We start from the raw sequence: 22,791 nt of genomic DNA, 5'->3' as shown, positions 1-22,791 counted from the left end.
CTTCTTGGTGAATCTGAGACTCCTAGACCTTAAATTTTACAAGCTTTTAGGAAGGAGATCACTGTGGTCAAGATCATTGGCTTCAGAAATAACAGTCTTACTTAAACACAGGTGAAGAGGTTACAAGTGAGGCCAAGAGTATGCAGAAACAATGACATATTACAGGAAATGACTGATAGCCTGCCTGCCTTCTCTCTCAGAATATGATGGACCTGGGGATTGTAGAAGGGTGCACCAGAGGCTGTGAATATATAAGCTTTTGAAAAGTGTCCAGGAAAGCAGAGGATGTTCTTAACTATCAGTTGCGTTCAAGCATAAAGCAGTGCTATTTTAATTTTCAAATTTAGGCCTCTGCTATATTAACCCCTCATTCCCCACATCATAGGGGTGAGTAGGGGCAAGACCATGGAGGGATAAAGTCTGAGCTGTATTAAGCACTCTGTTCCTCCTATCAAGGGGATAGGAAAGGGTGGAGCCATGGAGGGATACAGCTTGAGTTTTATTAGCTCTTCATTCCCAACATCACACGGTTAGGGAGGAGCAAATCCTTGGAGGGATACATATTGCGCTGTGTTGACCCTGCTATCCACTGCGTCACAGGAATAGGGAAGTGGGTATATGCCCTGAGTTGTATTGATGCCTGTATTCTCCACATCATGAAGATAAGGAGAGGCAAAACCTGTGGATTTGAAAAGAAGCATGCAAATTATAAAGTAAGACAACTTGACCAGGAGCCAGTGTAAATCAGTGAGCGCAGTGGGTAATGGATGAATGTGACTTGATGGAAAGCAAAACAGGCAGCAGAAATTTGGATGATCTCACATTTTAGGGGTGGGGCGAATGTGAGAGGCTAGTCATGAATATATTGGAATCGTAAGTTTTTGAGAAGACTTGTAGCTTGAGTTGTGGATGACGTTGTAGACTTGCTCACTGAGCCGGTGTGTTTGATTGCACATGTTTCATAAAAACAAAGCAGGCAGACTCAGAATGAGTAAGCGCTGTGACAGCAAGTGAAGAGCCCATAGATGTTGCCTTGTCCAGTCCATGAGCTTGGTGTGTGCTCCTAAGCCAATTGTGTCCTTGCAGTAGTACTATAATGATAGTTGCTGGAGCAGCATGAGATACAGAAGTATCCTAGAAATCAATTGGAGTCATAATGGGATTAGGGTGTTCTTCAAGGCTCGCACATGTTGGATCAGTATGTGTGGATGCATGGTGCATTAGGCTAATGCCCACAGAGTGTGCCCTGTAATGTTGGTGCCCAGTGTCCAAGATGGAGGTTCTTTGGAGCAAGTGGCAAGCTGAAGTAGGTTACCTCAGAGTACAATAGGACCATGATCAGATGGGAAAATGGGACAAGGAGTGGCAGATGGAGTTTAATTTAGATAAATGTGAGGGGCTGCATCTTGGAAAAGCAAATCAAGACAAGACTTATACACTTAATGTTAAGGTCCTGGAGAGTGTTGTAGAACAAAGAGACCATGGGGTATAGGTTTATAGTTCTCAAAAGTGGAATAACGGGTATACAGGGTAATGAGGAAGGTGTTTGGTACACTTGCCTTTATTGAATATAGGAGTTGGGAGCAAAAACAGAAGTTGCTGGAGAAGCTTGGCAGGCCTGGTAGCATCCGTGAAGAGAAATCAGAGTTAACGTTTTGGGTCCGGTGACCCTTTCTCAGAACTGATGGTACCCAGGAGAATGTCGGTTCATATGCAGAAGACAGGGTAGGGGGAGGGTGTAAAGAGTAAACAATAGATGGGGAGGGATAGAGCCCAAAGAGAGAGAAGAACAGTTGGACAAAGGATTGGATAATGATCTGGCTAGGAGAGTGAATAGCTGTTAATGGAGACTGTTAGTGGCTAACAATAGGTAATGTGTAATGGTAGAATATGTGATAATGAAGTCTGTGGGGTTGGGAGAGTTCAGACTCTAAAATTACTGAACTCAATGTTGAGTCCAGAGGGTTGCAGAGTCCCCAAGCAGAAAATAAGGTATTGTTCTTCCAGTGTGCTTCACTGGAATACTGCAGCAAGCCATTTGCCAGGGAACAGGGTGGTGAGTTACAGTGGCAGGCAACTGGAAGTTCAGGGTGATAATGGGAACTGCAGATGCTGGAGAATCCAAGACAATAAAATGTGAGGCTGGATGAACACAGCAGGCCCAGCAGCATCTCCATCTCCCCACCTATACTCTCCTCTCCACCTATCTTCTTATCTCTCCATCTTCGGTCCACCTCCCCCTCTCTCCCTATTTATTCCAGAACCCTCACCCCATCCCCATCTCTGATGAAGGGTCTAGGCCCGAAACGTCAGCTTTTGTGCTCCTGAGATGCTGCTGGGCCTGCTGTGTTCATCCAGCCTCACATTTTATTGTCTTGGAAGTTCAGGGTCTTTATTTGTGGTTCAGTGAAACAGTCCCCCAGTCTGCACTTTGTTACCCCAACGTAGATGAAACTACAATGTGAGCAGCAAATGCAATGGACTAGATTGTGCAGCTTTACCTGGAAGATATGTTTGGACCCTTGGATACTGAGGGGGGAGGAGGGAAAGGTTGCATGAGGCTGTGGGGAGGTTTTGGGAGTGAAGGAAGAGTAGACTGGGATGTCCTGGAGGGAACGGTTCCTGCGGAAGGCAGACAAGGGAGGGGAAGGGAATATGTATCTGGTGGTAGTATCTTGCTGGAGGTGGAAGTGGCAGCTGATCATCTTCTGGTTGTGGATGCTGTGGGATGGTAGGTAAGGACAAAGGGAACCCTGTCACTATTGCAGGAGGGAAGTAGGGGTGGGGAGGTAGCGGGGATAAGTGCAGAAATGGGGGAGACAGGTCCAACCAGTTGAGAGCCCTGTTGACATCAGTGCTGGAGAATTCTTGGTTGAGGAAGAAGGTGGACATTTCAGAGGCTCCCTCGTCACAGTTGGCCTCATCGGAACATAGGCGTTGGAAACAAAGAAGAATTGAATGAAGCAGAGTACGAGGATGTGTTGTCCAGATAGCTGTGGGAGTCGGTGGGTATGTATTGGATGTTATTGGCCAGTTTAAGTCACACTTACAGCCACAAAAACACCTGTCTGTCCCCTAATGTAGGCATAATTGTAGTGATTGAAATGTTTTAAGTATTTAAACGGTGAAACAGGAAGCTACAGAACAGAGGGATGTAAGAGTCCTCATGCCATAAATCACAAAACGTCAGTAGGTAATAGGGAAGGCAAAAGGAATGTTGGCCTTTATTTCAAAGGGAATGGAGTAAACAAGTGGGGAGGTTTTGCCAAAACTACAAGGCAATTGTCAGACAACAGATAGAATACTGTGACCAGTTTGAACCTCTTATTCAAAGAGGGATACACTGGCATTGAAAGCAGTCCAGAGAAGAAGCACTTGATTGATCCTAGGTGTGGAGGGACTATTTTAGGAGGAGAGTTGAGATTGGGCTTGTGCTCATTGGAGTTTAGAAATATGAGAGGTGACATAACTGAAATATATGGGATTCTTAGCAGACTTGACAAGGTGGTTGGGGAAAGGTTTTTTTTCCCCTTGTTGGAGAGTCTAGGACCAGAGGTCATAATGTCCAAATAAGACAGCCTTTTAAGACAGAGATAGGGAGGTGTTTTTTTCTTTCATAATCAAGTGAATTTATGGAATTTTACTGCAGGCTCACTCATTATGAATATTCAAGGCTGAAATAGGCAGTTTTTAAATCAGTAAGGGAATCAAAACTTATAGGGTAAAGACAGGAAAGTAGAGTTGAGGATTATCAGATCAGCTGTGATCTCATTGAATGGGCAGCAGACTCAGAATCATTTGCATGGAATCACGCCCTTCCATCCAACAATCTATGCCAAACATAATCCCAAACTAAATTAATCCCACCTGCCTGTACTTGACCTATATCCCTGCAAACATTTCTTATCCATGTACTCATCCAAATGTCTTTTAAACATTAACTGTACCCAGATCCACCACTTTCTCTGCAAGTTCATTCCACACACGAACCACTTTGTTTAAAATAAAAAGCCCCTTGCGTCTTTTTTAAATTTTCTCCTCTCACCTTAAAAATATGCCCCTGGTCTTGAAATCCTCCATCCTAAAGAAAAGTCACCAGCCATTCAACTTATCTGTGCCCATTGTGGTTTTATAAACCTTTATCTTCACCCCTCAATCGCCTAAGCTCCAGTGAGAAAAGTCCCAGCCTACCCTTATAACTCAAACCCTTCATTTCTGGCAACATTCTGGTAAATCTCACTGTGCTGAATGGCCTACTTCTGTTCCTATTTCTTATAGTGTTAGTGATGACATGAAGTAACATATGGAAACTCATCTTAGAATTACAATTACCTTTTATTGTCAACATTCTCAAGTACAGGAGCACAGTGAAAAGTGCATTTTGGGCTCAAACATGGCACCAACACTGAACAGTGTTGTCCAACATCAAACAGTTCCCAGGGAAAGGGAGGACTCAGTAGTTAGGGAATGGAATTTGCAGTGGCACGCAAAGGCAATGGCTTGGTCTTCCCGATTTTCAATGAGGAAATTTCTGCTTATCTGGTACTAGATGTAAGGTGAACAATCTGATAATTTAACAACAGTAGTGGAATTGAGAGGGATGATGGTGAGGTAGAGCTGGGTGGTGTTGGTCTTCACATGAAAACTATATAGCGCTTGATGCTGCCTTGTGGAAAGAAATACGAGGAGCCATGGATAGATCCTTGGAGATCATTAAGTCCAAGGAAAGGAAAGGAAAGCTGAAGATTGGGCAGCAATTCACAAGGAAGTTAGGGTTCAAGGTTATAGTTTTAAGGACGTGTGAGGACAGTGGATCCAATGGAGGGAGGACAGAAACAATACAGACAGAGAGGACGATTAAAAATAACAGTAAACTTGAGAAACTTGACGGTTGGCAGTTTAGTGGGAATAAGACCAACTGAACTGGAGATGGTCCCATGAACAAGATGAGCTCTGACAGGATAGGACAAGGCAAGATAGGAGACAGGACAGAAATTGAAGAAAGATGCAAGGTAAGGACTTGGATGAAAAGGACCCAGCGGCTAGTGGAGGGGAGGGAAGGGGCAAAAGCAGCTGGTCAGATTGTCTCAACCATGGTAATAAAGCTCTTGTTGGTGGATGTGAGGATAGCGAAATGGGAGAGGGAGAGTCCTTCAACAATTAGTTACTAGTTCCAGAGATAATAAAAAGACTAAACATTCATATGTTTCACACAAAAAATAATTTATTTCACTTTATCCAGAACATGAACACCTCGAACTATTGAACATCCACAGAAATTCACCCCAATTAACATGGTTCAGTCCTGTATGTGATTAACAGCCAAACCCAATCATGCTAGTTACTTGTGAACTTGCTTATGCCTCAACAGATGGGATGACTGAGTGAATCCTTTCCCACAATCAGAGCAGGAAAATGGCTTTTCCCCAGTGTGAATACACTTCTGTTTTAATAGATTCGACAAATGATTAAATCTATTCCCACAATGGGAGCAGCTAAGCGGCCTCTCCCCAGTGTGAATTCGCTGGTGTACACTGAGTTGAGATGATTTTCTGAACCCAGTCCTGCAGTGAGAACACCTGAATGATCTCTCATCAGTGTGAACACGTTGATGGGTTATCAGTTCCCCTGAGGTTTTAAAGCACTTCTCGCAGTCTTGGCATTTAAAAGGTCTCTCGTCACTTTGAACGTGTTGATGGGACATCAATTCCACACAACTTTTAAAACGCTTCCCACAGTGCAGGCATTCAAATCGTCTTTCATCACTGTGAACTCGTTGGTGTTTCAGCAAGTGGGACGACTGAGTGAATCCCTTTCCGCACTCAGAGCAGGTGAATGGTTTCTCACTGGTGTGAACACGCTGGTGTTTCAGCAGATCTGATAACTGAGAACTTCTCTTCCCACATTCGGAGCAGGTGAAAGGCCTGTTCCCAGTGTGAACTCGCTGGTGTGCCATCAGCTGGGATGACTGAGTGAATCCCTTCCCACACTCTGTGCAGATGAACGGCCTCTCCCCAGTGTGAGTTCTCTGATGACCGAATAAGTTGGAAAACTGAATAAGTCGCTTCCCACATTCAGGACAGGTGAATGGCATATGGCCATTGTGATCACGCTGATGTTTGAGGAGGGTTGATGACTGAGCGAAGGCCTTACCACACTGAGGACAGGTGAACGGTTTCTCCTCCGTGTGACTGCGCCGATGAGTTTCTAAGTCAGACGGGTAATTGAACCCCTTCCCACAGTCCTCACATTTCCACGGGTTCTCCACCGTGTGACTGCACTTGTATCTGGACAAACCAGATGATCGGCTAAAGCCTCGTCCACACACAGAACATACATACAGTTTCTCCCCAATGCGAATGGTGCTTTTTCCTTCCATGCTCAAAGTACAACGATATTTAGGTTACCAGAAAATAGAAGGCTCCATCAAATCCCATCGTGATGTTTAGTTTGAGTTTCCTAATTGCAAATCATCCTCTTATCATGTCCTGTGAAATTGATTGAAAGCAGAAAAAAAGAGAATGAGAGAGAGCCCACAGAAAGATTGTTAAGAGACAAAACAAACTGCAGACATTGGAATCCAAGGTAGACGAACAGGAGGCTGGAAGAACAGGGCAAACCAGGCAGCATCTGGAGGAAAGGAGCAGTCAACATTTCGGGTATAATCCTTCTCTCAGTCCAAAGATGGGTTATACCCAAAATGTTGGATGCTCCTTTCCTCCAGATACTGCCTGGCTTGCTGCGTTCTTCCAGTCTCCTGTTTGTTAAATGAATGTTAAATTGAGCTGATCAAATGTTGTAAGTGTGGTAATTTCTGAAAAAAAACCTCAGAAATTGTACACTTAAACGTCAGCACAATTATGGTAGAAAAAAAACCCGACTGATTCATGAATGTCCTTCAAGCAAGGATCCCTATCACTTTGGTCTGGACGCACAGAATGGGTGGAGAAAGAGCCAGGGAGAATTAGGAATAGCAGGGGGTGAACTAGAGGGCTTTTACATACCAAATTCTGAAACTCCTAGAAGGGCAAAGACACCAGGTTTATATTAACTCTATCACCACCAAATTTACCTTAAAATCACATATTGTACAGGCCTGTGTGACGTCCAATACAGCATGAACAAAAATATTAAGAATTAAGCCATTATCTTCAGGTTCCACTACGAACTCCACTCCCTCATCACTGACTCTCCCTGGTATCTACTTGAGGCTTAATTACACTATTCACAATCAGGCAAAATATTTTACCCTAACATGAGTTTTCAATTACAACCAAAAGAACTGCTGATGCTGTAAATCAGAAACAAAAACAGAAGTTGCTGACAAAGCTCAGCGGGTCTGGCAGCATCTGTGAAGAGAAACCAGAGTTAACATTCTGAGGATACCGATGAAGTGTCACCCCACCCGACACGTTTAACTCTGTTTTCACTTCACAGGTGCTGCCAGATCTGTTGAGCTTTTCCAGCAACGTCTGTTCTTGTTTGAGTTTTCAATCACAGGCTCACACCATCGCCACCAATGTTTATGGTTCGAGGGATGAAGAATATTATTTGCAAGATTTTATCAGGTTGGAGAAAAAAAATGGAGATTGGGGGGGAATTTGTACAACTTTGATAGTTCAATATAAGGCAAATGACGAATGTTCTTCCCATTACCTAATCATAAAAGAATTACAGGACAGAGCATCACAGTGGGAAGTGAGGAAAAGGTTTGATGGTGTGAGCCCTTACGTCTAGGAACTCAATGTTTACAGTCAAAGGTGGATAATATCCAGGTTGCGATGAATACAGTGATACTGTTAATTTCCATGTGCTGTGTGTTTTGAGTTTCCTGCCTTCAAATCCTCCGTAAATACACTGCAGAAGACGTTTACACGCCGTCGCTGTTCATGTGACTGTAGATCTTTGAATACGTGAACTAGGACAAACCTCGGGTAGAGGAAACTGGAGTGCAGGATTTGCGTCCTTTTCCTTCCTTACGTGTTGCATGAGGTTTTGGCAGCTTGATAATAGACAAGCTGTGGCCATTCTGAATTGTATTGAACTCCCACTCATTTTGAACATCGCCCGCTACAAAGAGATGAAGGTTGAGAGGGCGCCCACCCATCATGCCCCTAACAACGATGGTGGCCATCAACAGTGGACCGATGCTGGTAGTTAATGCCCCTTTCTATGGACGCGAGTACAGGGGGAAATAAATTCCTTATTGGGGTTAGAGAGAGACTTACAGAACACGTTTACGAATCATATCCGACCACTCACTGAATTCATTGATCCTCCACCCTGCCATATTCTTGCTGGTTGTGGATCAAAATACAAAGACCAATTACTATTGCCCGTTCTGCGCATGCTTAGCTAGTGCGCCTGCGCACTGGTTTCCAATTGTGTGACTCGGGCATGTTCACGATCGTGAATATTGCTCGGTATTATCTCAGCCATTGGCGGTTTTGTTTTAGTTGTGGGGTACTAACCGGAGCTGGAGAATCGAACCGTAAAATTATAAAGTAATGTTTTACGAGCATAAATTGGGGGTCCCTTAAATGGATTGGATTAGATTCCCTCCCATGTGGAAACAGGCCCTTCGGCCCAACAAGTCCACACCGCCCCTTGAAGCATCCCACTCAGACCCATTCCCCTGTAACCCACACACCCCTGAACACTACAGGCAATTTAGCATAGCCAATCCACCTAGCCATCTTTGGACTGTGGGAGGAAACCAGAGCACCCGGAGGAAACCCACGCTAACATGGGGAGAAAGTGCAAACTCCGCACAGACAGGTGCCCGAGGCTGGAATTGAACTTGTGTTCTGGCGCTGTGAGGCTGCAGTGCTAATCACTGAGCCACCGTGCCGCCCTCATGGTTCAGCACATTGAATAACGTTGCAGTTACTGAAATGGGGAAAGATGATGTAACTTGCACATTCAAACAATGATCTAATGTGCACATTACAAACAATTTAAGGGCTGACAGAGGTGGGTATGCCTGGGTGGGATACTCTTTGGAGGGTTGGCAAGGACTCAATGGGGCAAATGGCCGTCTTCCACAGTGTCATCAGTTCATAGAATTCCTACACTGTGATTTATGAACTATGAACTGATTCAACTCCCTTCGTATACACAGGGCAGATGAATGGCCCCTCCTCAGTGTGACTGTGACAGTGAGGATGAGGTGTGAGGGGGAGGGAGAGAGAAACTAAAGGAAGGCTAGGACAGGGAGAGTTCGAAGAGACAGTTTACCTTGGAAAGGAAGAGATAGCTGATTAAATTATCTCAGCTGTAGTGGTGAAGAAACTCCATGAACTCTTGCGCTTCTTGAGAATGGAGGAGATGTGGAAGAAAGAAACCCCTTCAAAAGGAGTTTATTACCATCAGCACAAACAGACTACAATGACAATGGTTTGGTCTTGGATATGATTAAAAGCAGAATGCAATCACAGAAATAACAAGGTGTAGAGCTGGATGAACACAGCAGGCCAAGCAGCATCAGAGGAGCAGGAAGGCTGACGTTTCAGGCCTAGAGCCTTCAGAAAAACTGAAGCTACTTGTAAACTTGCTGGTGTCTCAGCAGCTAAGATGTGAATCCCTTCCCGCACATAATGAAAGTGAATCCCTAGTGTGAATTTGCAAATGTACAGTGAGTTGAGCTGATCATCTGAACATAGTGCCCCAGAATAGTCTCTCATATCAGCATGAAGTTGCCATCAGCACTGCATAATTTGTAGAGTACATCCCACATTCAGCACCTCTGAAACACGCCTGACCTCTGCTCCAAATGAAACTCGAAGCTGATGTCTGAGCAACTCAGTGATCGCCTTCTACACTATGAGCAGGTTAACAACTTTGGGACTGAGGTTCGAAGTAAATGATTTCACCGTAGAAACAATTTCAGCTGAGAGTCATTGAATGAAGAGGAAAGATGCCAGACCCCAGTTCTTTAAGATTCCCTGATGTCCCAAAAGCTCGAACTATCTTCACTCTTAGCTCAGGAGACCTCCACATACTGTCCTCGGGGGGTTCTCCTGTTGCAGTGGCACCAAAGTTACTACTTTAACTAACACCAAAATAAATGATAAACTATTTACTTGTCTCATTGCTGCTTGTGGAACCTGATCTGGCTGCTGTGAAAGAGTAAAAAGGCATATTTGTAAAACATGTTCATTATAATGAGGTGTTGTAATGTGCCTTGAAGAATTTGGTCCCTCACAGATGAGGATGACTCTCTTCCACTCTCAGACTGAGTATATAGGTCGCTGTACAGACAGATACGGCTTCCAGAGGCTCTGTTACTTGGGGCAGGTGCTGGCCATGGGAAGGGGTGGGAGGAATGTTAGTGTAGCAGGGTACTCCTTTCGCTGTTTTCGCCTAGTTTCCTGATGGCAAGTCTCAAGATGCTTGAGGCCTTCCTGGATACTCCTCTTCCACTTTCGACGGTCTTGGACCAGTGAGAGTGGGTTCAAGCAATTACGCCAAATCACTGTACACCAGTGAATCCACATTGGGGAGAGGCTGTTCATCTGCTGAGTGCATGGGAATAGATTTACTCAGTCATCCCACCTCAAGATACACCAATGAGTTCAGCAGTGATGACAGGAGAGATGAGTCGCAGCCAGAGGGACCAAATCCTGGAAATCAGCCATGGCCAGAGCAGGAGCAGATAGAGGCCTTGTGTTCTGATGCCTGGCGGGCATGGACTCAGTGGAAAAGGTCTTTAATGTGAGTACTTTGAAGACACTTTTTATTCTCATTCTGGACCTTTGAGCTCTGTATTCCAATGCTTGTCTTTTTTTTACTATTTCAATTCTGTAATATCACTTAAAGTATCTGTATCTAGGTATCCACTAACTGAGATTGTGCCGAGAGGTGACATTACAAACTGTTCACTGCACTTATTTGAGTGCACATGACAATAATGGCTATTATATTCTATTCTTTTTTAGGATCAGTTTTCATCAGGATGCATGTGCAGTGGACATCTTCTAGAGAACAAGGTGCAGCTGGGTGCAAACGTAGCCTTTGCTTTCAGGAGATAGGAGAGGAGGATTTACACCCAGCAAATTTAACAAAAGAGAAATGTTCATCTCTCCCAAATATCTATCATGGACTGACAGAAATGGTTTTAGAAACTCCATTTTTAGGAAGTTAGGAGGAGAGGATTTACACAGAACATAGAACATAGAACAGTACATCACAGAACAGGCCCTTCAGCCCACGATGTTGTGCCGACCATTGACCCTCATGTATGCACCCTCAAATTTCTGTGACCATATGCATGTCCAGCAGTCTCTTAAATGACCCCAATGACCTTGCTTCCACAACTGCTGCTGGCAACGCATTCCATGTTCTCTAACTCTCTGTGTAAAGAACCCGCCTCTGACATCCCCTCTATACTTTCCTCCAACCAGCTTAAAACTATGACCCCTCGTGTTACAAATAGCAAGCTCAAAATTCACCAAAAATTGTCAGACAGCAGGTTCCACATCCACTTCTATCAAGAAGGACAAAAGGGGCAGATACTTGGGAACACCACCAAATGCAAATTCTCCTCCAAACCACTCACCATCCTGACTTTTAAATATATCGCTATCACTGCCAATGGGTTAAAATCCTGAAATTTCCTTCCTAACAGAATTGTGGGTCAACCTACAGCACATAGATTGCAGCAATTCAAGAAGACATCTCACCACCACCTTTCAAGGGCAACTAGGGGCAGGTAATAAATGTTGGTAGCTAGTGACACCCACATCCCATGAGTGATTAATAAAAAGGAACATGTTTATCCTTCTGTATTTCTATCCTGGATTGACGGGGATGGGTTTTATATACAATAGACATAAAGACAAATGTTTGGCTCTTTTGCAGTTTTAATCTTGGACTGACCATGTTTGTTTGTACAAATTTAGAAGTCAATACTGAAGATATGAAAGCATTACCTGTAACAGATTCACTCAATTCATCAGGATCCAGGATATATGTTTGTCTTCGATTACCAATTCAAAAATCAGTGTGCCGGGAAATAGAGAAGGGCCAGGTCATGGACGAATTGGAAAACAATGACAGGTGTTTAAACTGAGATGTTTGAGTCAGTGAGGGCATTAGTGATGGGGGAGGAAATGAAATTGGAGTCTGTGTAGATCAATGAGGACAGTGGTGATGGGTAAATGAGACCAGAAAACTATGTTCGTCAGTGAAGACAGTAGGGAGTAATGAGTGAGACAAGACTTTGTTCAGAGATATAAACAGCAGAGGTTTGGATAATTGCAAGTTTCTGAAGGGTTGAGTGTCGGAGACCTTTCAGGAGTAGGCTAGAATAGTCCAGCATATGAGTGACAATCAAATGGATCAGAGTCTCAGAAGCAGATGAATTAAGAGACAAAGATAGTGCTGTTATTGAGAAAGAACAGGTGCTCGGGGAGATGGTACAGATGTACGATCAGAAGTTTAGCTGGAGATCAGATAAGACCCCCAAGCATATGACACAGTTGATTCGGCCTGGGACACTTGTTAAGGAGACAGATGGAGTCAGTGACCAGGGACCGAAGACAGTGGTTTCAGTCTTTGCAATATTTGAGTTGAGGAAATTTCTATACCCATCAACACGTTTATACTGACAAGAGACTGTTCAGGTGCTGTCACTGTGGATCTGGGTTCAACCAATCATCTGAGCTCACAATGCTCTTATAAGGAAGGAGAGATCATTCACCTTCCCCAAGTGCATGAAGAGATTCAACCCTTCTGAGGCACCAACAAATTCACACAGGGAAGAAGCCATTCACCTTCTCTGAGTTTGGGAAAAGATTTGATTATTCATCCACCCTCCCGAGATACCAACAAATTCACAAGACATTACAATGACTGGACTTTGACTATTAATCACATCCTAGACAGAAGTATCATGTGGGTTTGTTCCTGCTAGTTTTGATAAAGGCCCAGCAAAGTTATAAATGTTAAAATTCTGGATGAAAGCCAAATAAACACAGTGTAGTGAATCTTTGTAATATCTCTAAAACAATTTAGTTCCTGTTGAAGGGCTTTCCCTCTCCCTATCACCTTTATCATTGCATCTGACAACAAGCGTGAACAGTTCCAAGGAGCTTCTTTGTCACTAAGATTAGAAAAATGTGATCTACTTCTCACCTATCCCACTGGCCACTGGGCCACACTACCTTTAAACTTCTCCTCTGCCCCAGACCTAAACTTTTAAAAATTTTCTCTTTTACCTTCCTTCATCCTCTTTCAAAGCACAACTTACAGTCATCGACATCTATAATACAGAAAAAGGCTCTTTTCTGCAGCAAGTCTGCTCCAGTCAAAAGCAAGCACCTAACTATTGTAATGCAATTTTCCAATATGTGGCCAATAGCCACATCTTTTTCATCACTGGAGCACATCTAAACACTTATTGAAATGTTACAAAGGTCTGTATCTCTACCACCCTTACTGATTCCCACCACTCTCTGTGTGGGGAAAAAAAACCTTCATAACATTCCCTCTAAATCTTCTGCCCCTTACCATCAAAATATATCCATTGATCCCTCCATCAAAGGGAAAAGCTCCTTCATGTCTACCTTATCTATGCCTCTCATAATTGTATACAACTTGATCAAGTCCCCTTTCAGACTCTTCTGCTTCAAATAAAGCTTCCCCAGTGGTTAGCACTGCAGCCTCACGGCGCCAGGGACCCGGGTTCGATTCCAGCCTCGGGCAACTGTCTGTGTGGAGTTTGCACATTTTCCCTGTGTCTGCGTGGGTTTCCTCCAGGTGCTGTAGTTTCCTCCAACAGTCCAGGGATGTGCAGGTTAGGTGGATTGTCCATGATACATTTCCCATAGTGTTCAGGGGTGTGTGGGTTATAGGGGGATAGGTCTGGGTGGGATGCTCCAAGGAGCAGTGTGGACTTGTTGGGCCAAAGGGCCGGTTTCCACGCTGTAGGGAACAGTGATTAGAATCTAATCTAATCAGCCTACCCAATTTCTCTTTATAGCTAAAAATCTTCAGCCCAGACAACATCTGTAATTCTCTGCTTTTTCTGCCTCACCTTTTGCTTAAATAGTGGGATTACAGTTGCTACCCTTCAATTTGTAGGAACTGTTCCAAAGTCTTGAGATTTTAAAGAATAACTGCAAATGCATCCAATAATTCCAGGGCCACTTCCTTTAACACTCTGGGATGTAGATGATCAAATCCTGGTGATTTCTCAGCCTTAACCCCATTAATCTCCCTAGCACTATTTTCTTTCTAATACTGATGTCCATCCCTTCCTCCCTCTAACTGGACCATTTGATCCACAGAATAAATGGGAGGCCCTCATTTGTGAATACAAAGTATGTGTTCAATTCTTCTGCCATTTCTTTGCTACCCACCTCAATTTCTCCAGCTTCTGATTGTAGGAACCTACACTTGTCTTTACTTATCATTTTCTCTTTTCATGCTTTTAAAAGCTTTTACACAGTTTTTTTTCTATGTTTACTACAATTTTACTCTCATACTCTATTTCCCGCTTTTGATCAAACGTTTTTGCCCCCCTTTGCTGAATTCTAAAATACTCCCAATCCTCAGGCTTACTGCATTTTCTCACAATTTATGTCAGCTCTTTGGATCTATTATAATCCCTCTTTTTTTACAGGCTGTGGTTTAGCCACCTTTCTTATCCTTTTCCTGCCAGATAGGAATGAATTAATGTTGTAATTCATGTACACATTACTTAAAAATTAACCAATGCCCACAGTGAATCATTTAGCAATTTCATGTTCAGTTACTTCGACTCAATGAGAATTTCTGGTCATATTATGGCTATTCTTCCCCAGGGGACCTTGCACAACAAGATTGTTAATTGATCCTTACTCTCTGCAATGTACTCAGTCTAGAATAGCCTGTTCTACATTTAGGTCAGCATGTTGGTCTAAAAGATGAACACGTACACATTTCAAGAAAATTCTACTCCACAACATCATTCCTATTTTGGTTTGTTCAATCTATATGTAAATTAAAGTCACCCATAATTATAACTATGTTTATTGCATGCATCTCTGATTCATTTTTAATGCTTTCCCTTACATCACTATTGTTTGGGAACCTTTAGACAACCCCACTAATGTTTTTTGTCCTTCAGTTCTTTTTATCTCCACCCATACAGATTCTCCATCAAGATTTTCCAAGCCAGTGTCCATCACTATTGCACTGATTTCCTCCTTTATGGACAATGCTACCCCAATACCTCCCTTCACTTTTTGTCTGTCCTTCCTAAATAACGAGTGCCCCTACACTTACAAAAATCCATGAGGCTTTTGATCGCATCTGTCAAAGATATTTTGTGGCCCTTCTTTGCTCTAATTTCCTTTTTAAGCATTCTTCTCCAATTTTGAAGGGCTTCCACTGCTCTTAGCAGAGCCAACTGTGGTGCCTGGAACTTGGCTGTTCCCTGAGGCCAACCCCCAAGCCTCGCCAAAAGCAGCCTGCGAAACAGTATATGTGAGAAATTAATGGTCACAGGGACTCCTACACTGCAAGCCCACAGTTACTACCCTTCCTGGTGGCCACCTAATGCTTTTCTGCCTGTATAGCCTTTGCTTGTGCTATGACCAGCTTGCTAAATGTGCAATTGTGGCATCCTCAGTATCGTGAATGCTCCATGGTGAGTACATCAGCAGCTACAGTTGGTTCACATGGTCAGTCAGGAGTTGCTGTTGAACACACTTCCTATATACGTGGTCACCATGGGTATTGCAAAGTGTCCCACATATTGCAGGAGGAGCATTCCATGGGGTCAAATTCTCTTGCTACTGTGAACCTTATGAATTACGGATGATAGACTAGGGACCAATTACTCATCCTTACCCACTACTCGCCAAAGCAGATTTCTCTCTCTGATTCTGTCCATCACTGTTTGTAACAAACTACAAACAACAAAAAGGAGGATTAAAAACTCTGAGCAAGAGCAACCGAATCCGAAACGTTAACTCTGTTTTCTTGTCCACACATGCTGCCAGACCTGCTGAGCTTTTCCAGCAACTTCATATTTGTTCCTGATTTACAGCATCTGCAGTTCTTTTTGTTTTTAAAAATAAGGATTATACATGGTGTCACCCTCCAGATACTACTCACTCAGTTACTAAAGCTGGTCCAGGCAGCAACTCCTCGATGTACTTCACTTTTTGAACCCTGGTGTCACTTCTGAAACTCTCCCTCCGGATTCAGGCTCACTCTGCTCCTCAATCACTGCTATTCCAAATAAGTTTGATTTGGACCCCATTCCTCAGGTTTTTATCTGAAAATCACTGTCGGTATTGACCCTTAGGTTCGTTCCGTTCCTCTCCTGCTGTTGCTGTGAATGAGTTCTGATGAAGATAAGTTCAATGGAAACATTTAATGTTAAAGGTTACAGGGGAACAACAGGAAATCAAGTTAGCAACCTTGCTTCAAACATGAACAAAACAGCTGAATTCCAGAAGTGAATGTGACTGCTCTTGACATAAACACTGCATTTGGACAAATTTGGTATCAAGGAGCCTGAGCAAAATTAGAGTCAGTTGGAATAAGAGTGAAAATTCTCTGCAGTTTGGAGTCATAGGTTACCCTTGGAAGTCAATCATCTCAGCTCCAAAAAATCTCTGCAGGAATTCCTCAGGATCTGTCCTCCACCCAACCATCTTCAGCTGCTTTATCAGTCCCATTCTATCTACCATAAGGTCAAATCTGGAGATGTTCATTGATGATTGTACAAATGTTCCGCAACACTCATGATGGCACAGATAATGAAGCAGTCCATGTCTGAATGTCGCAAGATCTGGATGGAATTGAGACTTGGGTTGACAAGTGGCACATAATATTTGTGCCATTGAAATGACAGGCAATGACCATTTCCAACAAAATTCTAACCACATTCAATGGCATTACCATTACTAAGTGCCCACATCTTGGGGGTTAGCATTGACCAGAAATGAACAGAATTCGCAAAATGAATATTGTGGCTACAGGAACAGGTGAAAGGTCAGGAATCCTGCAGTGAACAACTCACTTCCTTACTTACAAAAGCACAAATCAGAAGAGTGATAGAACACTACCCTCGGACGAGTGCAACTCCAGCAATACTCAAGAAACTTGACACCATCCAGATCAGAGCAATCTCATTTGGTGCCATGTCTCCAAACATTCACTCACTAGCAGCAGTGTGTACCATCTACAGGATGCACTGCATAAATTCACCAAGTGTCCTTAGGCAACACTTTGAAAACCACAGTCACTTATCGTTTGAAAGACAAGAGTGGCTACACATGAGCACCACCATTTGCAAGTTCTCTTTCCCACCAACCTACATTAGAATCAGTTTACTGTACCTTCAGTGTCACTGGGTCAAAATCCTGGAACTCCTTCGTGAATGGCACGGTGGGTCTCCCTGAACCAAACGAACTACAGCAGTTCAAAAATGCATCGGAGGTCACCATGACCCCAAGATTAACAAGGGATAGGCAATAAAGGATGAATAAAAGAAGATGACACTGTTGAAAGTTAAAAAAGCCAGTGTAGACATAATGGATCAAATGATTCTGCATTGTTGCAATTCTTTAATTCTGTAAACTAACACCTTAAATTATACAATGAATTAATTATGTTCACTTACACCTCTGCACGAGTATAATTGAATGTAAAAGTTTAATCTAGGAGTCACAGATTACCCAAAAAAGGGCAATAATCATTGGTGATTTTTAAGCCGTTTATTAAGAAGCAACAGGTTCAATATGAGACATAATCTGAACAAGCAGAAAAGACAAATGACTCATAACAGGTAAGAACGGTTTATTAATTCCAGATTGGACAATTGTTTGGGGGCAAGTAAGAGGCACAGATCCCTGGGACTGGAAGCCAAAGTCTCATCAGAATAGTTTCCTATTCCCAGATCAGGTAGATGCTTCTCTCTCTAGTTGGAGATGGTAGCCTCCTTGGAATAACCTGCTTTTGATGTATGGAAAGATGAAGCTGACCTCCAGTGCAAGGCTCTTTCCTGTTTATTTAGTTTACTTCTGTGAGTCTTATGTCAATCATTTACCATCAACTCACTTGAGAGAATCCCTCCTCTTCCCATCAGCAGTCCATGGAGTAATTTGTTTGCTGGGGCATCCTGTCAGGGTGTGAATGAGAGACTTGTCCTTGGAAGACTAATAAGCCTGCACAATCAAGAGTTTGTCGATATAAGAAACCTTCACAAGTGACAGAGGGAGCTATTCCGGTGATATTCAATCGATTTCTTCAGATTCTATTAATGTATTAGATGGCAATTTCTTACAAATCTCTCAGCATGGAGAAGGAAATATCCTTTTAAAGCAAAATATTGTGGATGCTGGAAATTCAAAACAAATGCAGAATGCTGGAAAACCACAGCAGGCTGACAGCATCTGTAGAGAGAGAAGTTGAGTTAATGTTTCAAATTCAGTATAGCTCTTCTTCAGAAATGGGAATATCCTTACTACTTCTCAACTGATTTCTGACTAACCCAGTTATTTCTAAACTATGAGCTTGTTTCCCTAATTTCCGGATCATAACTTACTAGAATGATCAGAATCAGAAACAGAAATCTTTGTTTCAGAGATACTAGGAACTGCAGATGCTGGAGAATCTGAGATAACAAGGTGTAGAGCTGAATTCTGAAGAAGGGTCTCAGCTCGAAACGTCAGCTTTCCTGCTCCCCTGATGCTGCTTGGCCTGCTGCGTTCATCCAGCTCTACACCTTGTTATCACAGAAATCTTTGAACTGCCTCCAAGAATAAATAGGCAATAGACAATAGGTGCAGGAGTAGGCCATTCGGCCCTTCAAGCCAGCACCACCATTCACTATGATCATGGCTGATCATCCACAATCAAGTCTTTTCCAGTAAAATGTGATCACTATCGACTTCGATTGAACCTCCCTACCTGCAGATTATCTCACTCAATTTTAAATCATGTCATAAGTATATACGATTTAACAAAGTTCATGTGTGGAACTTAAAAGTTTCTCCAGTTCTCTGTTCATCTGCTTCCACTTCATGGAAATTTTCACAATCTAGGTTTGATGTCACTCTTTAATTTTACTCCTTCTGATAGACATTTAGAGTGGTTAATTCACTCCTGATCAATGTCAGTTTTTCTGTGGAGTATGTATCAATGCCTTGATGACATAAAATGTTTTCTGAATCTTTGATCCATATGAATCATTCAGTGCTATTCTGTTGTCAATACTGAACATATCCAGGACTCAAATCTTCCATTCAGATCAACCACACATTTCCCCTTGTTAATTATCTGCACAATCACATTAGTATCTCAATATTATACCTTTTGTGCATCTGACCCAAGTGACTCTTGGGCTTTCAGGTGATCTTAAAAAAAATCAAGAAGGTGTCTGACTGAAGATTTGTGCTGATCTCTTGCATGGATCTAATGTCTTGGAAAGCGGCTAATCAAATTTGGTTTTCCCAAGGAAGTCGGAGGCCAGGATACAAAAAATTATCAGTTTACTGGTCAGATCAATGCTTTCCTAACTTTCCTGAGAAAAGAAAGGGATATCGATCGATCTATCCCATCAAAGTATACTTGAGGTGAGTTATTCCAATTCTCACTTACTGGTCTGACACTTTCCATTTTTTGTGTCTGAGTCATTCCGATTCCCACTTGCTTGTATAACGTTCTTCATCTCATGCAAGTGGAACATGCCATCAACTCATTCCATCTCATTCAGGAGGGCTGGAACTTTAATGGACAATCTAACATTGATGTAATATGGTGTTTGTAGATCAGAGACAGAACTTGCAATCAAATTTGGAAATAACACTCATGTCTCCTGTTCTCAAACACTGTCGAGCAAGTCAACTAATCAAATAAAGCCGAATCTTTAAAAAACTAACAGATCAACAGTGTTCTTTTCATATACCATCTACAAAAGAAGTCTACAGCTGATATTTAATCTAAAATGCTGTCAGTTTCTGTGCTGAGGAAAGTGAATCACAACTCAAAGTATGTCACGAAACACATACAGAATTGTAAAAAGCTTCAAAATGTTTGATCCACAAAAGTATGCTTTAGCTTTATGTTAAGGTCTGGATCTCATATACTGAAAGAAATTCCACCCTTTTTTAAACTTTTTCATCTAGAGAGGTTGAAGCTATTGTTTCTCTGTAAAAGCAAACCTTAATTTTATTTTACTCATTACTGTACTACATTTTAATTTGTTTCATATATTTAGTTCAAATCATCACCAGCTTTTCAATGGAAAGGGTTAACTAATCTACTTGAATGCAAATATGCAACTAAATTTTGATGAAGGTGAACAATTGTGTGACCTTTACCTCACTTTACTTTCAGACCAAAGAAGAACCAATACACACATTAATCAATCTTTTTTAACCAATTTGATTTATTACTTTTGTTTTGCCTTTTTTTCTCTTTTGTTCTTCCTTCAGGGAATTTTCCAAATTCTGTCAAAAAAAAATTAAGACGACTCACTTTCACAGGGTACAAAAGCTTTGGCCACGCCAGAGCTGAAAGAGTTGGAGAGGCTGGAGTTTTTTCCACAGTTTGAGAGATCCAGATGACACTTTACGTTAAAGCATACCTTCTGGAATCAAACATCGAAAATGTATTCTGCATGTATTTTGGAATCTACCTTTACAGTCTTGTTTTCACTCTGTAATTATATCTCACTACATTCAGTACAGCAGCTGGCAGCATTTTAGATTTAAATAACAATTGTAAACTTCTCTTGTAACTGGCGTATGGAGAAGATCCTGTCCACTGTTGACTTGCCAGCAGAGGAACCACATCATGCTTCTGGACAGACTCACTCTGTAAGTGACTGGAGTTTTTGAAACATGAGTCTTGTGAAGGACCTAAGGTGAGGGCTACCCTGTTGTTGCGATTCCTCTCCAAAACCGCTTTTTTTCCTAAGATGCAATGATTTTTGCATCATGCATATCCTGTAGAAAGGATCTTACTTTTCATATGAACCTTTAAAATAAAAGCAGTAGTAGACTATATGGTCCACTGAGTGTGCTCCACAATTCAGTAAGATCAGCCTGAACAGTTTGTGTTTCAAATCCACGTTCCTATTAACCCTCGATACCACGATCCCTGCCTAACAAGAATCTATCCACTTCCATTTTGAAAATATTCAATGACCTGTCTCCAACGCATTCTGAGGCAGAGAGCTCCAAAGTCGCACAACCCTCTGAGACTAAAAGAAAATCGCATCTCAGTCCTGAAAGGACACCAGGGTTCTCAGCAGACAGACATCCAGGCAAATGTCATATTGCGTTCAAGAAAGACATTGAGCAAAAGTGTGCTGGTTCAAAAAGAAAATGACTGCAGGTAAATCCACTTCTAACCCGGAACCTAAAACCCAGAAAAAATCACCGGCCGAACAAGCGCTACTGGAATGCATTAATGGAATGTCTCCTGAACAACAGGAAGCTGTCCTAAACTTTGCATAAAATTAGAATAGCCTACCTCCCACCTCTTAGTCCCTATTTTAGCACCTTTATAAAAACAACCAGAAGGCTGTTATCAGAGATAATGGGAACTGCAGATGCTGGAGAATCCAAGATAACAAAGTGTGAAGCTGGATGAACACAGCAGGCCAAGCAGCTCTGATGAAGGGTCTAGGCCCGAAACATCAGCTTTTGTGCTCCTGAGATGCTGCTTGGCCTGCTGTGTTCATCCAGCTTCACACTTTGTTATCTCAGAAGGCTGTTATGTTTCGATGGGGGTGGACAATAAGGAAATTGATTGCCTTTTGAACACTGGATTTGAATTGAGTTATTTGCCTTTAATTGACCATGTAATGTGTCCTTTGATGGTGAGCAGTGGAGCACAGTTGCAGCTGGGGGTGGGGAGAGGACTGATTCTCAGAAAAACACAACCATTGACAATACGATTAGGGCCATATGAGATCCTGGCGTTTCTATGGGTTGGGTTCGTACAACAAGCCCTATTGGGAATGGATGTCTTAACACAGATAAATTCTTCACTACATTTTGAGGATGGTCATGTTTCATGCTCAGCACAATATCTCAAACAGGAAGAATGGCAGAATCATCCAATTAGGGCGAAGGATAAAAATGACTGCAGTTTGTTAAAGATGACCCCGGTCACTTTTACCGGAATTTCTCTGCCATGTGTTAAACAATATCCAATTAGTCTTGCCTCCATTGTTGGTATTTTACCTATAACCAAATGATTAGAACAACAATATATACTAAAAAAAGTCCATTGTTCATCTCAGTCCGATACGGCCATTTAAAAAGCCAGACAGAAGGCATCTGACAGTAGATTACAGGAGAACGAACCAGCGGTTGCTGATCCCTCTGCCATTTCTAACTCTCTCTTGCCAGATCACAAATACTGTTCGGTGATAGATATGGCCAATGGATTTTCATCAGTTCCTTTGGCCCATGAGGTATAACCATGGTTTGCTTTTACCATGCAACAACAGTATCTGGACACGTCTGCTACAGGGCTTACAGTATTCCATGTGGCTTTGCAAAATCATTTGCGGGAATTACCTCCACTGGCATCGACAGTAATTCAATATGTGGATGATATTCTAACAGCATCCCAGATGGAGGAACAACGACGGGAGGATTAACACATCCTCCTGTACTATTTACACTCCTGCGGCCATAAGGCCAACCCTAAGAAGGTGCAAATTGCCCAAGAAGTAGTACAAAAGATAGGGAAAAAAGATTTCAGCAGGAAGACGTGAAATGACCCAAGATGGTACAGCTGCTATTAAAGTAGCTAATTATTCAGGAATTGAGATCCTTT

General features: G+C 42.4%; 1 protein-coding gene across 1 annotated transcript in view; it reads right to left on the bottom strand.

Annotated features, from left to right (window-relative positions):
* Positions 1-5,121: 5,121 nt before the first annotated feature.
* The window catches only part of LOC125449233 (zinc finger protein 91-like), a 37,596-nt gene continuing 19,926 nt past the window's right edge, over positions 5,122-22,791 (bottom strand). The window contains exons 10-14 of the mRNA XM_059641636.1: positions 17,334-17,392; positions 15,835-15,893; positions 15,268-15,452; positions 7,930-8,070; positions 5,122-6,399 (exon numbers count right to left, since the gene is read on the bottom strand). Coding sequence (XP_059497619.1) covers positions 5,342-6,399; positions 7,930-8,070; positions 15,268-15,452; positions 15,835-15,893; positions 17,334-17,392 — 1,502 coding nt within the window. The 3' untranslated portion in view covers positions 5,122-5,341. The remainder of the gene's footprint in view (positions 6,400-7,929; positions 8,071-15,267; positions 15,453-15,834; positions 15,894-17,333; positions 17,393-22,791) is intronic.

Source organism: Stegostoma tigrinum, chromosome 42 (genome assembly GCF_030684315.1).
Source record: "Stegostoma tigrinum isolate sSteTig4 chromosome 42, sSteTig4.hap1, whole genome shotgun sequence".
In the NCBI taxonomy this organism is placed as follows: Eukaryota; Metazoa; Chordata; class Chondrichthyes; order Orectolobiformes; family Stegostomatidae; genus Stegostoma; species Stegostoma tigrinum.
This window is presented reverse-complemented; position numbering and strand designations above follow the sequence as displayed.